Below are 21531 nucleotides of genomic sequence, written 5' to 3'. Positions count from 1 at the left end.
CAGTAGGGATCTGTACGGGAGGAGGTGAAGGGTCAATCCCAACAGGAACACCCGGAACGGGATCATGGACTAGAAGAGGAAGAGGAAGCAAAGGTGGAGACACAAATACTTCAGGTCCCGAGAAGAAGGGGACAGACTCAAAAAAGGTGACATCAGGATAGACATAGTACTTCCGAGTAATGGGATTGTAACACTTGTACCCTTTTTGAGTCCGAGAGTAGCCAAGAAAGACGCACTTAATGGGATTGTATACACCCATTTACAACCCACAACATGCTTTCCTGGTGGAAGAGTAGTGAGCTCCCACGTGTGAGTATGCTGAAGGGCAGAGAGTTCCTCCTTCATTGCTTGCCGCCACCCAGGTGAGCTAAGACCCTCTTGGACATTCTTAGGTATAGAAATAGATGAAAATAGTGAAACAAACTGGCGATGTGAGGCGGAAAGGCGAGATACTGAAAAAAAATTGGAAATGGAATGGAGGGTACAACTACGTTTACCTTTTCGTAAAGCAATGGGTAGATCAAGTCTTGAGGGTTCAGGGACAGGAGCAACAACAGGATCCACAGACAAGGTAGAAGCTGGAGGAGGAGCCGGTGTCTGTTGATGAGTATACATGTGCCGGATCGGTGGTCATTCAGTAGGGATCTGCACGGGAGGAGGTGAAGGGTCAATCCCAACAGGAACACTCGGAACGGGATCACGGACTAGAAGAGGAAGAGGAAGCAAAGGTGGAGACACAAATACTTCAGGTCCTGAGAAGAAGGGGACAGACTCAAAAAAGGTGACATCAGGACAGACATAGCACTTCCGAGTAATGGGATTGTAACACTTGTACCCTTTTTGAGTCCGAGAGTAGCCAAGAAAGACACACTTAATGGAGCGTGCATCCAGCTTGTCTATTCCAGGACTCAGATTGTGAACGAAGCACACACAGCCATAGCTGTCACACATGGTGCAGACCTGTCTGACCTTTTTCAGAGGGCACTATAAGTCCAAAGAAAACTCAACTAGTGCCACTGCAGTACCCCTTACACCATTCGGCCACCTGCAGTAACCCTTACACCATTCGGCCACCTGCAGTAACCCTTACACCATTCGGCCACTGTAAACACAACCTGTTCTTGGACCTTTTTCCAAGAACCAAGGCAACAAACAACCTAGTTCTCTAGGTTCTGATCAGTCCTCACAGATTTTTGAAGACTTTCAACCCAGAAATATCAGCAGCACAAAAGAAAAGGAGGTAACCAACCTTCTTTTGAGAGCTTCAGTCGACCATTCACTGCTAAAGTTGTTCTCTTAAAAAAAACAGGTTCTGCGCAAAGAAAGAGGAACAGAGGTGTTCTCAGACCTAGGCCGAACCTGTGTTCTCCATTGTCAGCCCAGAAAGAAGAAAAAGAAGAGGCCACGAACAAAAAGGAGCAGGTCACGAATCTGTGAGGAGATTAGAGGGCAACGTCCTGCTCTGATACCATGTTTTCTCTGTTGCTACAGTAGTCCGAACTAGTAGAAGAGGAGAAGAAGAAGAAAAAGAAGATGAAAGAACAATCGAACATAATAGGTTAAACCCTATTAGCCGACCCTTAATATTGATTAGGCTCTAATTAGTAGTATAAAGACTAAACTGTCCCCACTTAAGTATGGGACAGGAAGTCTCTATAAAAACTGCGACATAAGCACATAACCTAACAGAAGTCAACTGACTAATCTACCCTTGTTCGGCTAGCTCTAACAGGACAAATAAATTACAAGCTGGTCTCCTCCATCCGAAGGCTCACTGAAGTTGAACTTTGATAGAAGTAGCATGGGTGCAATTTGCAAACCAGATGGGGGTACAACACCTAACAATCGAGGGGGATTCCAAAGTGGTGGTGGGTTGGTTGAAAAATCCTGAAGAGGCTGTGGTGTTACAAGAATGAAATGAAGAAATTTAGTTGGTTGACAAGTGTTGAAGTTTGACCTGCCATAGAATTCTGTCTTGTTCGTTGACTGTAGAGTAAAGTAGACAGCAAGAAGTAGGAGAGGAAAGAAGAAAAGAGAGAAGAGAGAAAAGAGAGAAAGGCTGGTTCGAATTAGGGAAAAAAGTTAATCCCTTGATTCGGCCAGACCTATTATTATATTATTGACTTATTGAAAAAGACTTGAGTGCCCTTCTTTAAGTAAGAGGCACTCGAACTAACATAACAGTACACATCAGCATTCTCAACAAGTACAAAGACTGAAATACCCCTTCACTAACACCACTAACACTCCCCCTCAAGCTGGTGAGTATATATCATATAATCCCAGCTTGTTACATATGTAGTCCACTCTCCCCCGACTCAAGCCTTTTGTAAACAAGTCTGCCCACTGGTTTCCCGTACTAACATATGCAGTTTCTATCACCCCATTCAGCACCTTCTCTCTCACAAAATGACAGTCAACTTCGATGTGCTTGGTTCTTTCATGAAACACTGGATTGGAAGAGATATGAACCGCTGCCTGATTGTCACAGTAGAGCTTCATTGGAGTACTGATGTCATATCCTATCTCCTGTAGAAGGTTCCTCAGCCACACTAGTTCACAAGCAGTATGTGCCATGGCCCTATATTCCGCTTCTGCACTGCTTCTTGCCACAACTGTTTGCTTCTTACTTTTCCATGTTACCAGGTTACCCCCAGATAGTTTAGAATATGTTGGTCACTGTACAGTGGGTGGGGAGATCAGCAAATACTTCGTCAGATGTGTTAGCTAAGCAAGGGGTAAATAGGGAAGAATTGTTTTGGGCTCAGTTGTGATTCTTGCTTTTCTTTCCTAGTTTACTTGTAAGATTCAAGGAGGGCCTGCTTCCCAGGAGGAAGAGCGGTGAGATCCCAAGTGTGATTATGATGCAAAGCAGAGAGCTCTTCTTCCATAGCACGGCACCACTCTGGAGAGGTAAGGGCTTCCTGGACATCCTTAGGAACAACCACGGAGGATAACAAAGATATGAACTGGCGATGGGAAGCGGAGAGGTGGGTAAGTGAAACAAAATTGGAAATAGGGTGAAGGGTGCAAGTACGCTTACCTTTCCGTAAGGCAATAGGAAGATCTAGGTCGGAGGCTGGTGTCGAAGCTGGAGCTGGATCTGTCGACGGTGATGAAGCTGGAGGAGCTGCAGCCGGTACACGTGGGCGATGTGTATACACGTGACGGATGGGTGGACGGTCAACCAATGGTGGCACCGGAGGCAAGGACGTAGGCATGACTGGAACCAAAGGAGGTGGATCAGCCACAGGAAGAGGAAGAGGAGGTGGTGATGTGGGGGAAGCAGCAGCACCGGACCCCACGAAGAACGGAGTAGACTCAAAGAATGTAACATCAGCACATACCAAGGAACGACGAGAACTAGGATGATAACACTTGTACCCTTTCTGAGTTCTAAGCAAGGGGTAAATAGGGAAGAATTGTTTTGGGCTCAGTTGTGATTCTTGCTTTTCTTTCCTAGTTTACTTGTAAGATTCAAGGAGGGGAGGCAGTGGGGGTTGGTTTGAGGGAGGAGGAGGAGGAGGAGTTGTGAAGGGGATTAAAAAAGGGTGAAGCAGAAAGAGTGGTGGAAGAAGGTGAAGAAGAGAGACTGGTAGAGACTGCGGTTTGTAGGGACTGCAATCAGATGGGGAGATCAAATGCTGATCTTTCTAACTTTGAATAGCTGGTGATTGGCAGGTTAGGTGTGGACCTAGGACAAAGAAGAGAGATTGTCGGGAAGACCTCAGATGATGGGGAATTAGTGGTTGCCAAGAAACCTCAGTCTTCAAGAAATTTCCAAATTATTCATGTTACTCAAGGTGGGACAGAGTCTTAGAATATTGGTACCCTGATACTCAAGAGGGTGGTGTTCAACAAGGTGAGGAGGTTAATGCCGCAGGGTCTTCCTCTTGTACGGAAATGCTGAATTCGATCTCTGAAAAAAAGGTAGAAAGGAAAGGAGGTGTTCCAATTGAGGAAATTGCTGAAAGAGATGTTGAGATTGGCAAGAAGCTTGCTTTGTTCTTATGGGGAGAGGAGGGATTTACTAGGAAGGCCTTCGAGGAGTTTGAGAGAAAGAGACAAGAAGAGAAATTAAAGAAAGTGGTTACTGGGGAAGGGGGAGAAGTGGAACAAAGAAGAAAAGGTCAATAGGAAGGTCTCGAGGGATTTAGTTGTTTCAGTTGTTATTTGTTTCAGTCTTATTTTGCTCTATTTGTTATGTAAAGACTAAGGGCAGATCTGTCCTTTCCATGTAATGAGCATAACCTATAAATATTAAATAAAGTGGCGGCGGCAGAATATTGAGATTCTGTCCTTCCTTTCAAATCTTGTCTTCTACTGCTCTCTTTCTACTCTCTCTCTCTACTCTTTCTCCTCCTTCCTCTATTCTTTCTCCTTTTTTGAACCTGAAATTTATTAGTGCTCAAGACTGATAGCAGTCTTGAACAACTACATGGTATCAGAGGCAAGTTAGGGTTTCTCATGTGAGTCTAGTACCATCCGACCACATGAGAATCTCCTAGGACTGGAAGTTGAAAAGGTGGAGTTCGCAGACTGATTCTTGGGGATCGCCAGAAGGGCTAGCAGCTGTTGAAAGCTTGTCACGGTTTCAAAGTGTTGGTGGTCAGGAAGGATCAGAGAAGACTAGGGTTCGAGTAACCTTGGAAGGCAGTGAACAATATTTCCTTGTAAGTTATTTATTTTCTAAGAGAAGTTCTATCAAAGAAGATAGGTTGGACCAATCTGGAGAGGGCGGCTAAACCATTCTAGGGTTTTCTCCCTTCGATTCTCTAGGGTTTTACAGCAAACCCTACTGTTGGGCCGAACTGCCTTAGCCTTGTTTCTCTCTGCTCTAGGGTTTGAAAGTGATCTTGCGGCAAGCCCTAGTGTTAGACTGAACCTTGCGATCTACCTAGAGCTGTCCTCAAGTTTGTTGTTAGCATTGATCAGATTCTAGGGTTTCATATTAACCCTACTCCAAGTTTATCTATACAGTACTGATTGGATTGTGCAACTGAACTGTTTACTTTAAGGACTGATTAAAACCCTAATTCTGCCAAGCATATCAGACCTACTTCTAAGCTGTTTTTCAGAGTCTTTTGGGGTTTCCGAACTCTCTTAAGGGGTGAGAACTCTACGGACAGCTACTGTTGTGTTTGCTAGTTGGTTTCAGATCAGAGTTATCCCAGTTTTGTGCACATACACTGTGAATACAGATCGGCCCTACACTGTGTTTGGTTGTGATTGATAGTCCAAGTGCTGTTCTTTGACTGTAGTAACCCTGTTTTGAGACTACTAGTTCTTGACCGGAATGGAGTTTAAAAATCAGGCCGAAGGCAAGTTTGGGAACAGCAGTTATGTGATATGTGAGCATTGTAAGAAACCCAAACACACGAAAGAAACATGTTGGAAGCTGCATCCTCATTTGGTCACGACAAAGTTGAGAAGCAAGAAGGGTAATGCTCATGTGGCCGTGAATACTGATTCAGCATCCTCGTCTGGCACAAGAGGCACATTCTTAGAGACCTTAGCTGCAGTTCGGGCTGCCCTTATACAGTTGGAAAAGGAAGTTGGGAACTCAACTCAGCCACTGCAGTCACCATTAGCCCCTGCCACATCTGCTTTCGCACATTCAGGTACTCGAGCCTCAGCCTACCATGCCTCAGCTCCAGGTACTACTGAGGCATTTGGTTGTACCTGTTTTGTTCAGCTTCTCGGACCCCATCACTCCAAGTTCGAACCAAAGGCCTCCAAATGCATTTTTCTTGGTTATACACAAACTCAAAAGGGTTATTGCTGCTATAATCCTGTCTCAGGGAAAAGATTTGTCTCCATGGATGTCACTTTCTTTGAGGAGACACCCTATTATTCTCGGGTTTCTCCTCAGGGGGAGAGCAGTGTGAGTCGGGATTTGGGTCACTTTCTTCAGAGGGAGAGCAGTGCAAGTCGGGATTTGGGTCACTTTCTTCAGGGGGAGAGTAGTGAGTCGGGATTTGGGTCACTTTCTTCAGGGGGAGCGCAGTGAGGGTAGGGTTCATACTTTTGGGGCTGTTCCCTTACCTATTCCATTGGGTGATGAGGGCTACCATAGTGAGGATGGTCAGAGGGATCAGGAGTTGAGGGTCTATCATAGGCGATGCAGGCAGGTTGATCCCGGTCATCAGTAGTCCAGGCCAACTCCAATCTCTTCTGCGGCTCCAAGTCCAAGTATTACAGTCCCAGGGCCCACAGAGACCTCTTCCACTATTGCCACTTCACCTCCTCCAAATGACCTTGACCTTCCCATTGCCGTCTATAAGGGGAAACGACATTGTACCACATGTACAGCCTACTGTGTTTCCCAGTTTTTATCCTATGATCGCCTATCTCCCTCCTACAGGTCCTATCTCACTTCCGTTGCTAATGTCCCTATTCCAAGAACAGTGCAAGAAGCCCTATCAGTCCTGGAGTGGAGAGGTGCAATGCAAGTTGAAATGGATGCCTTGTTGAAAAATAATATCTGGGAGCTAGTTGATTTGCCCATAGGAAAGAAACCGGTTGGATGCAGATGGGTATTTACTGTGAAGCACAATGCGAATGGTTCCATTGAGAGGTACAAAGCTCGGCTAGTTGCAAAAGGGTTCACTCAGACTTATGGTATAGATTACTTGGAGACATTTGCCCCGGTAGCCAAGATGACCACCATTTGAGTTCTATTATCTCTTGCAGCAAGCCACACTTGGCCTTTCTACCAAATGGATGTTAAAAATGCCTTTCTGAATGGGGACTTGCAGGAAGAGGTTTACATGCAGTTGCCTCATGGATTCTACGATACAGAGGCAGGTAAGAAGGCCTGCCGGCTCAATAAGGCATTGTATGGTTTGAAGCAGTCACCTAGAGCTTGGTTCGACAGATTCAGACTAGCCCTTGGGAAGTTCGGTTATGTACAGGCCTAGTCAGATCATACACTATTCATCAAGAGGGTGGAGTCCTCTCTGACATTACTTGCAGTATATGTTGATGATATTGTGGTGACAGGAAATGACAGCCATGAGATTGAGTCCCTCAAACAGCTCCTTCATCAAGAATTTGAGGTGAAAGATCTGGGTGCACTACGGTATTTTTTGGGTATTGAGGTTGCTAGATCTAAACAGGGGATCTTTGTCTCTCAGAGGAAATATGTTCTAGATCTGTTGGCAGAAACTGGAAAGCTAGGTGTCAAACCTGCGGATACACCCATTGAACAAAACCACAGGATTAGTGCAGAGAGTGGGGAGCCTCTTGAAGACAAGGTTATGTTTCAGCGATTAGTGGGAAAGCTCTTATATCTATGCCTCACTCGGCCAGATATCAGTTATGCAGTTAGTGTTGTCAGTCAGTACATGCATTCTCCTAGAACCACACACCTTCTAGCAGCAGAAAGAATATTAGCATACTTGAAGAGATGCCTGGGTAGAGGTATACTGTTCAAGAACAATGACCACATGAAGGTGGAGGTCTATACGGATGCTGATTGGGCTGGAAGTGTTGATGACAGAAGGTCTACCTCTGGATATTGTGCTCTTGTGGGAGGTAACTTGGTCTCTTGGAGGAGTAAGAAACAGAGTGTTGTCTCCCGATCTAGTGCTGAAGCTGAATACAAGTCAATGGCTAACGGAGTGGTTGAAATTCTTTGGCTGAGATCACTACTTGAGGAGTTGGGTATTGAGTATGAGAAGCCCCTAATGTTGTATTGTGATAATCAAACGGCTATTAATATAGCACACAACCCGGTACAGCATGACAGAACTAAACATATTGAAGTTGATCGACATTTTGTACGAGAGAGGGTCTCATCACAAGAAGTGTCTCCCGTACATCACCTCCAATGTGCAGCTGGCAGATATCCTCACCAAAGCTGTAACACGGAAGAAGTTAGAGGCGGATCTATCCAAGTTGGGAGTGATAAACATTTATTCCCAACTTGAGGGGGAGTGTAGAGAACACTGATGTGGGCCCCACAGCTACGGTCCCACTGTGTTCGTAGGGTAGAAGGTGTTCTAGTCTTCCTAGGGTCAGCTGTTGGTCATTTAGTTGTTTCAGTTGTTATTTGTTTCAGTCTTATTTTGCTCTATTTGTTATGTAAAGACTAAGGGCAGATCTGTCCTTTCCATGTAATGAGCATAACCTATAAATATTAAATAAAGTGGCGGCGACAGAATATTGAGATTCTGTCCTTCCTTTCAAATCTTGTCTTCTACTGCTCTCTCTCTACTCTTTCTCCTCCTTCCTCTATTCTTTCTCCTTTTTCGAACCTGAAATTTATTAGTGCTCAAGACTGATAGCAGTCTTGAACAACTACAATTACTTTAAAAAAAAAGTGATGTAAAACATCTTACTTTCCTAATGCTGTTCATTCATTTGTCCTAGTAACATATCTTCTTAACATTATAAAATCATTTACTTTTGTGTAAGGATTAAGAATTTAAGACCCTATCGGCCCATCCGTTAGGTTCAAAAAAGAACAAAAGATGCATGCCTGGGCTGAAGCACAAGGTGCACCAAGCACACGCCATTTGAAAGTGCTGTGCCTAGGACCTAGGCAAGGCACATACCTTAAAATGCACCTCGCCTGAGCACCCTGGTGCGCCTGAGGCAGTGAGGCGTGCCTTTTAAATCACTGATATTGTGAAAGCCGAGCTCCTCTTTCTATAGTCCATTTCTATATATATTTTGCACCTACATTCTTGGGTGAGCCTAGCATAGTTTCTTTACTGAATTTTAGATTTCCTAAGAGTGGTTACCAGTGCTGAACTTTCCTCTAAGGTTAAAGCCCTGTCTAAAAGCCAAGAAGCCTTCACCAAAGCCCAAGAAGAAGCAAAATTTGGGTGTCCAAAACCTTTAGAGCATACTAAGAAACCCTTTGAAGCCCTATGTATAAGAACTAAAAATTTGGGTGTCTGGAAGCAGGTTCCTTATCCACTGCTGCCATGTTTGCCCGAAGTTCATTTTGCTTAGAATATTATTCTCAAAAGCCTAGTTACATGATCATAGGCCATATTGATTTGCATAAAACACAGGGTACACTACATCTCCCCCTAGAATCCACCAGCTCATTTGCGGTAAGTACCACATCAAGGATTTGTTTTCGTGCACAAAGCACCTTCATGCATAATACTAAGGTCTTTGATAGGGCTTTATGGATACTGCCAATTAGACTAATTGGTTTAAAACTATTAAGTTCTGTAGCTCCTCCTATCTTGGGGCTTACTGCAATCAAGGCCATGTTTAGGCTCTTCTCAAAGGTAGATTCTTTTTAATGAAATTCTTGCAGTATCCTCATGATGTCATCTTTTGCTATTGTCCAACAACTTCTATGGAAACTATTAAGTTCTGTAGCTCCTCATGATGATTGTCCCTCCATTTCTTTGATACCATCCTAAATTTCTTTAGTAAAATGCCTTTCCAGATTTTGGTTTAGCTGTTCTTATCCTTGCAAAATCAAGGACATTTAAGTTTTAAGTGTGGGAGGCCATGGTTCTCTTATAGAGCAGAACAATATCCAATTATTTCTTTGTTATCTTCCAACAGTATCCCCATTCACTAGATGTTTTCTGACTGTTGAATGTTGATACGGAAAACAGTTGTTGCTATTTGCTGCCCCTCTAGTGATATGGTGTACGATGCACCTACAGAGGTTAATTACAAATGACTAGGCATATGATATTAAAATGTGTTCCCTCTAGTAACAAGAGCAAGAAGATTAAGGCTTGGGGCTTAGGTCCCCAGTGTAGTTGGTTAACATATTCCAAACAATCGAGTGGCCATATTTTTTTTTATCCATCTTCACCCTTTATCTGTCCAAAAAAATAAAATGTGTAATAAAATAGTAGTAACATGAGCATGTGACTTCTGTTCTTAATTTCAAACAATGCCTAGAGTTTTGTATATGATGACTTAGGTTGCAGTTGTAATTCATCTGTTACAAATTTGTTTCCTAATGGTTGTCATACTTTGATAATTGGCAGGGTGAAGAATATAAGTTGTTTTGGCCAGATCAGCCTGAATTTGTGAGAATGGCAGCTAGATTTGGTGCAACAATTGTACCATTTGGAGTTGTTGGAGAAGATGATGTTGCAGAAGTAAGCTTTAAAAATGTGCATTCTAATTCTTTCATTGTACCATTTGGTATTGTTTTAGAATTCCAAATTGATATCATATTTCTACATCAAAACTTTGAATCATGTGGGGGATTGTTGTATTTTTTTTTTTTTTTTTTGATTAAAAAGTTTTATCAAGGGTATTTTCACCTTTTATCTTTGTTGAGTTTTGGGCTGATATAACATGTTTTTTATTTACATAGCATAGTTAGGGAGTTATTGGGCCTTAGGCCCATTAGTTTATGTTTTAAGTTAAGAGTGTTTTTTAAGTTCTCACAAGTAGCCAACTTACTAAGGGCATACTTGTCTTTGTACTCTTTTATTTATGAGTATATAATCTAATGAAAGGGGCAGCCAGACCTAATTTTGAGCTTCTCCCATTCTCTTCTATCTCTTATCTCTCTCTTTCTTAGTTAAAACCTTGTCTCCTCTTTCTTTTCTTCTTTCTTTTACAGTTTTTATATCAAAACAGGTTGTCCAAACTTGTCTACTTGGTATCAGAGCAAGTTTAAACATTTCTTGAGCTGCTCCATCATGCAGCCCTAGATCAGCTGACTACATGATAAGGCAAAGGGCTGATCGAAAACTTCAGGTAAGCCCAGTTTTTGGATTTTTTGGTGGAATTGCAATCCCTTGTAGCTGATCTAGGGTTTTACACCAAAATCAAGAAGAACTGGAGAAAGGGGGAGAGTCATGTTTTAGTAGGACTCTTAAATTTTGACCTAGGAAGTGGCGCTCTAGTTTTCTAGGGTTCCTTGATGTTTTCTGAAGGGTGCGGTTCAAGTTCACCCTTTTTGGAGTTCTCTGGAGGGAGCGACAACCTCTTCTCTCTCTTCTCCCACTCTCACAGAAAAAGGAATCTTTAGAGGGAGGGGCTTCTAGGGTTCCAGGAGGGTGTTTGAGGTTTCTAAAGGAGATAAATACCTTCTTTTTCATTTCAAATTGATTTCCTAACCTATTCTGAGAGTTATGGAGGGTTGTGTAGTTGAAAACAAATTTTTAGGAGAAATGGGATCCAGGGAAGGAGGTGTTGGAGATCTCTTTGGGGTTGGAACCATCACTACAGTCAAGTTGGATGATACAAACTACTTAGAATGGTCACAATATGCAAAGATGGCCATTGGTGCTCAAGGGAAATTGGGGTATGTCATTGGTGAGGAAAAGAAACCTGAAACTATCCATTCCTGATGGGTACATGAGAACTACATGGTGATAATTTGGCTATGTAATTCCATGTTGCCCCATATAAGTAAGAACTTTTTATGGGCTAACACAGCTAATGGGATTTGGGATGGAGTAGTAGAAACATATTCACAGAATGAAAATGTTGCTAGAGCCTATCAGTTGAGAAACTGGGTGATTGCTACTAGGCAGGGAGATAAGTCTGTTGCTATTTATTTTTCAGCCCTAAAAACCTTATGGTAGGAGATAAATCATTTGGAGACGGTGGTTTGGGAAAGTAGCAAAGATGCAACATCTTATCAGAACCTAGTAGAAAAGAATAAGGTTTTTGAGTTTTTAGTTGGACTTAACCCTGAGTATGATATTGCACGACAACATATTCTTTCCCGAGATAGTGTAACTCTCTCTCAGGCATATGCCTTTTGTGTTTGGAGAGGAGAGTAGGAGAAATGTGATGATGAGGAACCCAAGCCTTGAGCAACCATGGTTAGTATAGTGAAGCCTAAGCCGAGCGGGGATAAGGGTGGAAATGAACTGAGGAAGAGGACAAAAGGGATTTGATCTATGACTACTGTAAGAAACCCAAACATACTAGAGATACCTGTTGGAAGCTTTACCCACACCTTGTACCGAGCTGACTCAGAAATAAGAAGGGAAATGTGAATATGGTAGTGACTGGCGATTTATCAGGGCCACATACTACAACCTCTCTAGAATCTGTTGCAACAGCTATAGTGAGGGCCGAATTGGAGAGATATGGATAGTTCTTGAATCAGGAGGATAGAACCAGTTCCAACTGTTTATCAAGTGGACAACAAGGTGCAAGTGGATCAGGAGGTAGTCATTCTACCTTGTTTGCACACATAGGTAGTTCACATGTCACTGCAAATTATTTATCCACTATAGGTAAGGGAGGACCTCCCTGGATTATAGACTCAGGAGCCTCAGAGCATATGACCAACATTTCCACCATTTTCACCTCATACCACCTTTGCTCTAGCAGATATAGAGTTTCTACAGATGATGGATCGCATGTTCCCATTGTTGGAAAAGGGTCTGTTAGGATAACTGATACCATTACCCTACCTTTTGGCCTTCATGTTCCTAGACTGAGCACTAATCTTCTGTTAGTAGCTTGACAAAGAATTTTAACTGTTCTGTGATTTTTCTCTTGGTCATTGTGTTTCCAGGATCTGGAATCAAAGAGGACGATTAGGAGTGGTTGTGAGGTGAATGGAATCTATCTTCTTGATGCACTTCCCAGTCATCAAAGTCCTCATGTCAGCAGGAGTATTGAGTCAAAGTCATATGCTTTGGCATAATTGTTAGGACATTTGTCTTTTGCTTCTTTGCGTTTTTTGTTTCCTAAATTGTTTGAGTCTATCAGTTTATCCAGTTTGGAGTGTGAGGGCTGCCAACTTGGAAAGAATTGTAGACATTCCTTTAAAGCAAGTAATAAAAGATGTTCTTCAGTTTTTGATATTGTTCATACTGATGTGTGGGGGCCATACCATGTTTCTTCTATGGGTGGCTATTTGTATTTTCTTCTGTTTGTGGATGATTATTCTCGGTACTCTTGGATATATTTGATGAGATCCTATTATGAGGTATTGTCTTTGTTCAACAATTCCATCAGATTGTGCTAACACGGTTTGGGGTACGAGTGAAACTGTTTAGATCAAACAATGCTAGAGAATACTTTGAAAAAAACCTGTCATCATACCTTTTGGAGCATGGAGTTATCCATCAGAGCAATTGTACATATACTCCACAATAGAATGGTGTAGCAGAAAGGAAGAATAGACATATTATGGAAGTAGCAAGAAGCATGATGTTGAGCTCTACAGTTCCAGATCGTTTTTTGGGGTGGTGCAGTTTTTACAGCAGTGTTCTTGATTAATCGGGTGCTTTCTCGTGTTCTTGGATATAGCACTCTGTTCAGCCTTCTTTTTCTTGAGGGGGAGATATTCCATATTCCTCTAAGGGTGTTTGGATGCATGTGCTTTGTCCATGTTCTTGGTCCTCACTACTCAAAGTTGGATCCTAAGGTGAAGAAGTGTGCCTTCCTTGGGTATGCAGGAAATTAGAAGGGGTATTGTTGTTATGATCCAGTCTCCGGGAGTTGGTATGTTACTATGGATATCACCTTTTTTTGATTCCACACCTTTTTTTCTCGGGGGTTCTTCTCAAGGGGAGTGTTTTGGAGAAGGAAGTGAACAATCTATACCACTTCCTGTTCCAGCTCTTTTGTTTACTCTAGTGTTTGACCTACCTATCTCACCCACTTTGCCACCTCCATTGCGTCTTGTCTCTCAGTGTTTTACATGATAGTGCCTACGACAGCATAGGGAGGTTGATTCCACAGTAGAGGAATCCACGTCACTCCTTATCGGCTCATCGGAGATTCCAGGTTCGACTGACACAGACCCAAGTATGCCTCATGATCCCCCTGATGGTTTAGTTCCTATTGATACTACTACCCCTGCTCCTAACGCCATTGCAGATGACCTTGATCTCCCTATTGCCCTCAGAAAAGGGAAGAGGAAGTGTACTACTTATTACATCTCACACTATCTTTCCTAAACCTGAGTGGAAGACAGCTATGCAGGAGGAAATGAAAGCATTGATTAACAATCAGACATGGGAGATGTGGATTAGCTAATGGCAAGGAGACTGTTGGATGCAGATGGATTTATATAGTAAAGTACAGTGCTGATGGGAGTATAGAAAGGTACAAGGCAAGGCTACTTGCAAAAGGGTATACTCAGACTTATGGCATAGACTACTTGGAAACTTTTGCACCAGTGGCAAAAATGAGTTCAGTTCGAATTCATTTATCACTAGTAGCTACATACTCTTGGCCACTCTTTCAACTTGATGTGAAGAATGCCTTTCTCAATGGGGACTTGCAGGAGGTGTATATGGACCTTCCAGCTGGCTTCTATAATAATGTGGAAAAAGGAAAGGTATGCAGGTTGAAGAAGTCCCTATATGGTTTAAAACAATCACCCAAATCTTGGTTTGACAGGTTTAGAAGTGCATTGGTTGTATTTGGCTATGATCATACTCTTTTTGTGAAGAGGCCTTCACTGGTGTCAGTTTTGATAGTGTATGTTGATGACATTGTAGTTACAGGAAATGATTTGAGTGAGATTGATACCCCGAAGAAGAATTTGCGCAAAGAGTTTGAGATTAAGGATCTTGGGGAGCTGAAGTACTTTCTCGGCATTGAAGTGGCAAAGTCCAAGCATGGGATCTTCATCTCACAAAGGAAGTATGTTCTAGATCTACTACAGGAGATAGGAAAGCTTGGGGCAAAGGCAATTGATACACCTATTGATCAGAACCAAAGGATAAATGCTTCAGAGGGTGAACTAGTGAAGGATGTTAGAATGTATCAAAGGTTAGTGGGGCGGTTGCTATATTTATGTATGACACGACCAAACATCTCGTATGCAGTGAGTGTGGTGAGTCAATACATGCATGCCCCACGAGTTCACCATTGGGAGGCTATTGACAGGATACTTTCCTATTTGAAGGGACACTTAGGTAGAGGTATATTATTTGCTGACCATGGATAGTTGAAGTTAGAGGCTTACACAGATGTTGATTGGGCAGGGTGCCTAGATAACAGGAGATTTACATCAGGAGTTTGCACTCTTGTTGGAGGTAATTTAGTTTCATAGAATAGTAAGAAATAGACAGTTGTGGCAAGGTCAATGCAAAAGCTGAATACAAAGCCATGGCACATGGTGTTTCAGAGCTCCTCTAGATCCATTCCTTGTTAGGGGAGAATTGAGGCCAAAGAAACTATGATGCTATATTGTGACAATCAGGCAGCAATTAACATTGCCCACAACCCAGTTCAGCATGATAGGATGAAGCATATAGAAGTGGATAAACACTTTATAAGGGAAATGGTGACATCAGGAGAAGTTTGCTTGCCATATGTTGCATTTGACTTGTAGCTTGCTGATGTTTTTACAAAAGGAGTTGCAAGAAACAAGCTGGAACATGATCTACGCAAGTTGAGAATGTGTGACATTTATTCCCAACTTGAGGGGGAGTGTTGAGTTTTGGGCTGATATAACATGTTTATTTACATAGCAGAGTTATTGGGCCTTAGGCCCATTAGTTTATGTTTTAAGTTAAGAGTGTTTTTTAAGTTCTCACAAGTAGACGGCTTACTAAGGGCATACTTATCTTTGTACTCTCTTTTATTTATGAGTATATAATCTAATGAAAGGGGCAGCCAGACCTAATTCTGAGCTTCTCCCATTCTCTTCTATCTCTCATCTCTCTCTTTCTTAGCTAAAACCTTTTCTCATCTTTCTTTTATAGTTTTTATATCAAAACAGGTTGTCCAAACTTTTCTACTATCTTCTTTTGTCTTTTTCACTTATTTGCAAGGTTTTAAAAGGCTAAAGGCATAATTGAGGCGTAAGGGCCCTAGCATAAGCCCCAATGCGTTGCAAGGCATAAGTCTCAAAGCTTAATAAAAAAGATTAATTAAAGTTCATCAATTAATAAAAATAACATATATTTTACCAAATTAGAATGATTGAAGTTATAAATATCCATAAAATAGAAGTTTATAAGCAATAAGTTTCAGCTCTTAAGCATTAAATATAAGGTACAGTATTAGGCACAGTATTAGGCTTAAACCATTTCTTATTACTTCTACCCATGTCCTTTTTGATCTACCACTAGCTCTTCTAGCCCCTTCCACTTGTAACATATCATTCCTTCTAACTAGAGCTGTTGGTGGTCTTCTATGTGCACGATGAAACTATCTTATTCTACTCTCTCTCATTTTTATCACTTATTGGACAGGAGGATGCACAGATTATGACCTAGTTGTGGAATAGCATGAAAACTAAAATTAGTTGGAATTTTATGTTCCTTGATACAACTAAGGAAATCTGGGACCATGCTAAGAAACTCTATTCCGACCAAGATAATACCACTAGAGTGTATCAACTTTACCAAGAGTACTTCGACTTGAAGCAGGGTAATCAATGCCTAGAAGAATATTATGCAAGCATGAGGAACCTCCGTAATGAGCTTAATGTGTATCATCCTCTGACTCCGGATGTTCAAGTTCAACAACAACATCGAGAACAACTTGATGTGACAAGGTTCTATTGGGTTTAAAGGCTGAATATGAACCTGTTTGAGTACAAATATTGGGTGGGTCTGCTCTCCCCTCTCTTGAGGAAGTGTTTGCTCGTCTTCGGAGGATTTCTATTAATCCTACAGAGTCTTGCTCTCTCTTGGACAGGTCTGGTTTTGTGGTGACAAGAGGGGGAGGTCATGGAAATATAGGTGGTGGAGGTGGTCGTGGATTTCCAGGGAACCGAGGTGATCCTATGTTTAACCGTACTAGTGGCCACAGTGGAGGTCAAGAGTCAGGGGAAGTCATGGTAGAGAAAAAAGTACTGAACGTAGGAAATGCACATACTATTGACATAGTTGTCAAGGCGATGCCTGGGCGACAAGGCGCCCTTTGAGGCTTGCCTCGCCTAATCGCCTAACAGTTTTCTACTTCCTACTATAAAATAATTTTTTATTCATTCTTTTTTGAGATTATAATTATAAAATAGACATTATTAATTATTTTCTTCTTTTCCTATAACAAAAATAAGGGTTCACCCCTACATTTTTCAAATTTTATTTTCCTTCTTCCTTCTCATGAATATGTTGATTTTCTATACTTTAATATGAAGTTTATACTTTTCTTATGAAAATCATGAATAATTATTAAAGAAATATGGCTGTGGTACCTAGGGAACTACCCTAAGATCTATGTTTTTAACATAAAAAATCCATCGCCTAGGCGACTAGGTGACAAGGCGCCCCCTAGTCACCTAGCCTCGCCTTGGCGCCTTGAAAACTATGACTGTGGATTAAAGGGACATACTGTTAATTACTGTTATGATTTACATGGTCAACCCAACCCTTGGGCTAATCATGTTGTGACTAGTAGCAGTGGTACAGTGAGTGAGAACCAGCAAATTGATCAAACCCCCTCTACTTCTACTGGTGCTTCTAGGAAGGAAATGGTGTGTGTCCCATGTGAGGTATATGAGAAGTTTTTTCAGACATCCTCTTAGTAGAAAACAGCTACCCTTGCCCATTCAGGTATGGCTTGCTTGGCTTCAAAACCCCTACACTAGATCATTGACTCTGGAGCCTTGGATCATATGTCTGGGACTCCATATATGTTTTCTTCACTTTCTCCATCTTTTACTTCTCAAACAGTTACCCTTGCTAATGGTTCTACCACTCCCATCTGTGGTGCTGGTGATGTTGATCTGACCTCCTTATCCTTATCTGTACCCAAGTTCCCTTTAAATCTTATGTCTATTAATAGGTTAACTAAGTCACTTAATTGTTCTATAACCTTTTATCCTTCTTCTTGTGTGTTTTAGGATGGATCTCAAGACGGGGATGAAGATTGGTGAAGGGCATGAGGTAGGTGGATTGTATTATCTTGACGGTGGTGGCCTGAAAGTTGCTTTCCAGTCATCTCTTACCCCTCTCCAGTGGCACTACACAGTTTAGGGCTGCCCTTGTTAGCTTTGGCTATGTACAGACACAGTCTGATCATACCCTCTTTGTGAAGAGGAGAGGATCCTTGGCCGTTTACCTGATTGTGTATGTTGATGATATTGTTGTGACTGGTAATGATGTATCAGGGATTAATGATCTCAAATCTTTCCTTCATACAGAGTTTGAGATCAAAGATCTGGGGGAATTGAGATACTTTCTTGGCATAAAAGTTGCTAGATCCAAGGATGAGATCCTTATCTCTCAGAGAAAGTATGTTCTTGATTTGCTCTCTAAAACAGGGAAGATGGGTGCTAGACCAGTTGCTACTCCTATCGATATGAGCCATAAACTCTCTGCTTCAGATGGAATATTGTTAAAAGATAAGGGAGTCTTCCAGAGACTACTTGGAAAACTTCTTTATCTATGCATGACTCAGCCAGACATTGCATATGCTGTCAGTTGCATCAGTCAGTTCATGCATGCTCCCAAGGATACTCACATAGCAGCAGTAGGGCGGATTCTGTGTTAGAATACACGAATCAGGGGTATTTTGGAAAACTTCTTTTGAATTTTTGCAACTTTCTTATTAGAATACACGAATCAAGGGTATTTTGGTCATTTTGGTTTATCTGTTTGAGAGTGAAAGGTCTATTTTATTTAAGTTTAAGTTATGTGTCCCATCTTTCATGAGGGACAATATGGTCTTTCTTGTAACTCTATTATTTGAAATAAATACAAGTGGGTCGGCTAGGGAGGACTGATTTTTCTTCTTCCTAATCTGGCCGAACCCTTCTTCTCTTCTTCTTCTTCTTCTTCTTCTTCTTCTTCTTCTTCTTCTTCTTCTTCTTCTTCTTCTTTCTTCTCTTCTTCTCTACTTTAACCTAGAATCGAATAGTGTTTTCTTACATGGTATCAGAGCGGTAAAACCTTGTTCTCCTTTCATTCTTCCTTGTTGCTGTCTTCTTCCTGGGTTTGCCGCCAACCATTTCAGCTTTCCTCAATTTTCTGCTAGCCTGAGTGGAAGCTCGACAAGGGGCCAAAGAGGAGTCATCGTTTTGTGGTTTTGGAGGTGAGAATGCCTCCAGTTACTGTGGTGGTGGTCGTTGAAGTTGTGTACTAAACGCCCTCTATCCAGTGATACGAAAAGGGCTGTTTGTGGACAGGTATGAACTGTGCTGTTTTTTGCCCAAATAGTGGACTGTGAATGTTGTGTTTTGGTTCAAAATTTTTTGTTGTGGAGGTTTGGAGTGACTAGTATGCATATCAGTCTTGTTCTTCTCTGTTTTACCTCATATGTGTGCTGAAAGTAGGGTTTTTCGACTGCTGAAGTTCACGACAGCAGTGGTGTGTGGTGGTAGTTGTATTGTGGTGAATGGTGTATTGATGATTCTGAATACTTAAAAGTGAACCCTTGGATCTGGTGTGTTAACAGTTCTGCAGTGTGCAGTACAAGTGTTTGATTTAATGACTGAGTGACTTCAGCCCTTGTATTTTGGTGGGTGAATGGTTCTGCAGTGTGCAGTACAAGTGTTTGATGTAATGACTGAGTGATTTCAGCTTTAGTATTTGATGTGCATGTGTATTTGAAGAAGTTGGTGGTGCCGTAAGTGAGATAAGTTTTGTGGAAGTGTGTGAGGTTGTGTTACATATTTGAAGGTGAATTAGTTAAGATGGCATTGATTGGAGATGGGAATGACAAAAAAACAGGCGTCATGCTTTCTCTAGACTACGTAAGTGTTCAAATGACATCTATTAAGCTGAATGGTGAGAATTATGTGTCGTGGGCAAAATCTGTGGAAGTGTTCTTAAAGGCCAAGAGAAAGGTAAAACATGTGAGAGAGGAGAAACCTTCCTCTGATTCTCCGGTGGGTTTCTAGTGGGTTCAACAACAGCAGCGTGAACAACTTGATGTGACAAGGTTTCTGGTGGGTTTGAAGGCTGAGTATGAGCCTGTCCGAGCACAAATATTGGGGGGGTCTGCTCTTCCCTCACTTGAAGAACTTTTTGCCCGTCTTAAGAGGACATCTATTGAGTTTGTAGAGCATTCCTCTCTCTCGGATAGATCTGGTTTCGTGGTGACTAAAGGGGGTGACCGTGGAAATAGAGGTGGTGGTGGTAGTAGTGGACTTCCAAGCAACCGTGGTGGTCCCATGTTTAACCGTACTGGTGGCCAGAGTGGAGGTCGAGACTCAGGGGGAGGTCGTGGTAAAGGAAGAAGTAATACCCCTAGGAAGTGTACACACTGTGGCTTAGAGGGGCACACAGTTAATTTCTACTATGATTTACGTGGCCCACCCAACACTTGGGCTAACTATGTTATGACTAAGGGTAGTGGTACGATTACTGAAAGCCAGCAAACTGACCCGATTCCTTCCACATCTATTGGTGCTTCTGGGAAGGAGATGGTGAGTGTACCCCGTGCAGTATATGAGCAGTTCCTTCAGACATTTCAGCAGAACACCGCTACCCTTGCCCATTCAGGTATGGCTTGCTTGGCTTCCAAGCCCCCACACTGGATCATTGACTCTAGAGCCTCGGACCATATGTCTGGGACTCCTAATGTATTTTCTTCCCTCTCTCAGCCCTCCACATCTCAAACAGTTACACTTGCTAATGGTTCTACATCTCCCATCTGTGGTGTTGGTGTGTTGATCTCTCCTCCTTGTCTTTATCATCTGTTTTATATGTTCCCAAGTTCCCCTTTAACCTTATGTTTGTTAGTAGATTAACCAAGTCTCTTAATTGTTCTATAACCTTTTATCCCTCTTCTTGTGTGTTTCAAGATCTCAAGACGGGGATGAAGATTGGTGGAGGGCATGAGGCAGGTGGATTGTATTACCTTGATGGTGGTGGCCCTCCAGTAGCTTTTCAGTCGTCTCTTACTCCTCTTCAATGGCATTGCAGACTTGGTCATCCTTCTCTCAAGGCTCTGAAGTTGCTGGTCCCATCCTTGAGTCATCTTTCATCTTTGGATTGTGAGTCATGTCAATTGGGGAAACATCATAGAGTCTCTTTTAGTCCAAGAGTTTGATAGTCGTGTCTCGAGTCCTCTTTTTTTAGTTCATTCTGATGTCTGGGGTCCAATCAAAGTGATGTCATACAATGGCTATAAGTATTTTGTAATTTTTGTTGATGACTTTTCAAGGATGACATGGATTTATCTTATGAAAGATCGCAATGAATTGTTTTCTATTTTGCAAAAATTTTATGCTGAAATACGCACCCAATTTGGTGTTCATATTAAAATTCTTCGCTCCGATAATGCCAAAGAGTACAGCTCATCACCATTTCAGCAATACTTAGAGCACCATGGGATAATTCATCAAACTTCTTGTGCCTACACCCCACAACAGAACGGTGTAGCTGAACGGAAAAATCGACATCTCCTTGAAGCTGCTCGGTCCTTGATTCTTAATATGAATGTCCCAAAGCATTTTTGGAGTGATGCCGTCCTCACATCCTGTTTTCTGATCAATCGGATGCCCATGTCCATCATTGGAAGTCAATCCCCCTTCTCCGTGTTGTTTCCCACCTTGTCTCCCTTTCCTCTCACCCCAAGAGTCTTTGGATGTGTTTGTTTTGTTCAACACTTGGGGCCTGGTTTAGACAAGTTAGATGCACGGGCTACTAAGTGTATCTTCCTTGGCTACTCCAGGACTGAGAAAGGGTATAAGTGTTATAACCCTAAATTCCA

The 21531-nt window shown here is 42.1% G+C and overlaps 1 protein-coding gene across 2 annotated transcripts in view; it reads left to right on the top strand.

Moving 5' to 3' along the window:
* LOC104585974 (phytyl ester synthase 1, chloroplastic) overlaps positions 1–21531 on the top strand; it is a 120382-nt gene that overhangs the window by 88129 nt on the left and 10722 nt on the right. For both annotated transcript variants that reach the window (XM_010243043.3, XM_088886626.1), the window contains exon 11: positions 9972–10085. In XM_010243043.3, coding sequence (XP_010241345.1) covers positions 9972–10085 — 114 coding nt within the window. The remainder of the gene's footprint in view (positions 1–9971; positions 10086–21531) is intronic.

The sequence above is a fragment of the Nelumbo nucifera genome, chromosome 4 (assembly GCF_055504915.1).
Source record: "Nelumbo nucifera cultivar China Antique chromosome 4, China Antique-T2T, whole genome shotgun sequence".
In the NCBI taxonomy this organism is placed as follows: Eukaryota; Viridiplantae; Streptophyta; class Magnoliopsida; order Proteales; family Nelumbonaceae; genus Nelumbo; species Nelumbo nucifera.
This window is presented reverse-complemented; position numbering and strand designations above follow the sequence as displayed.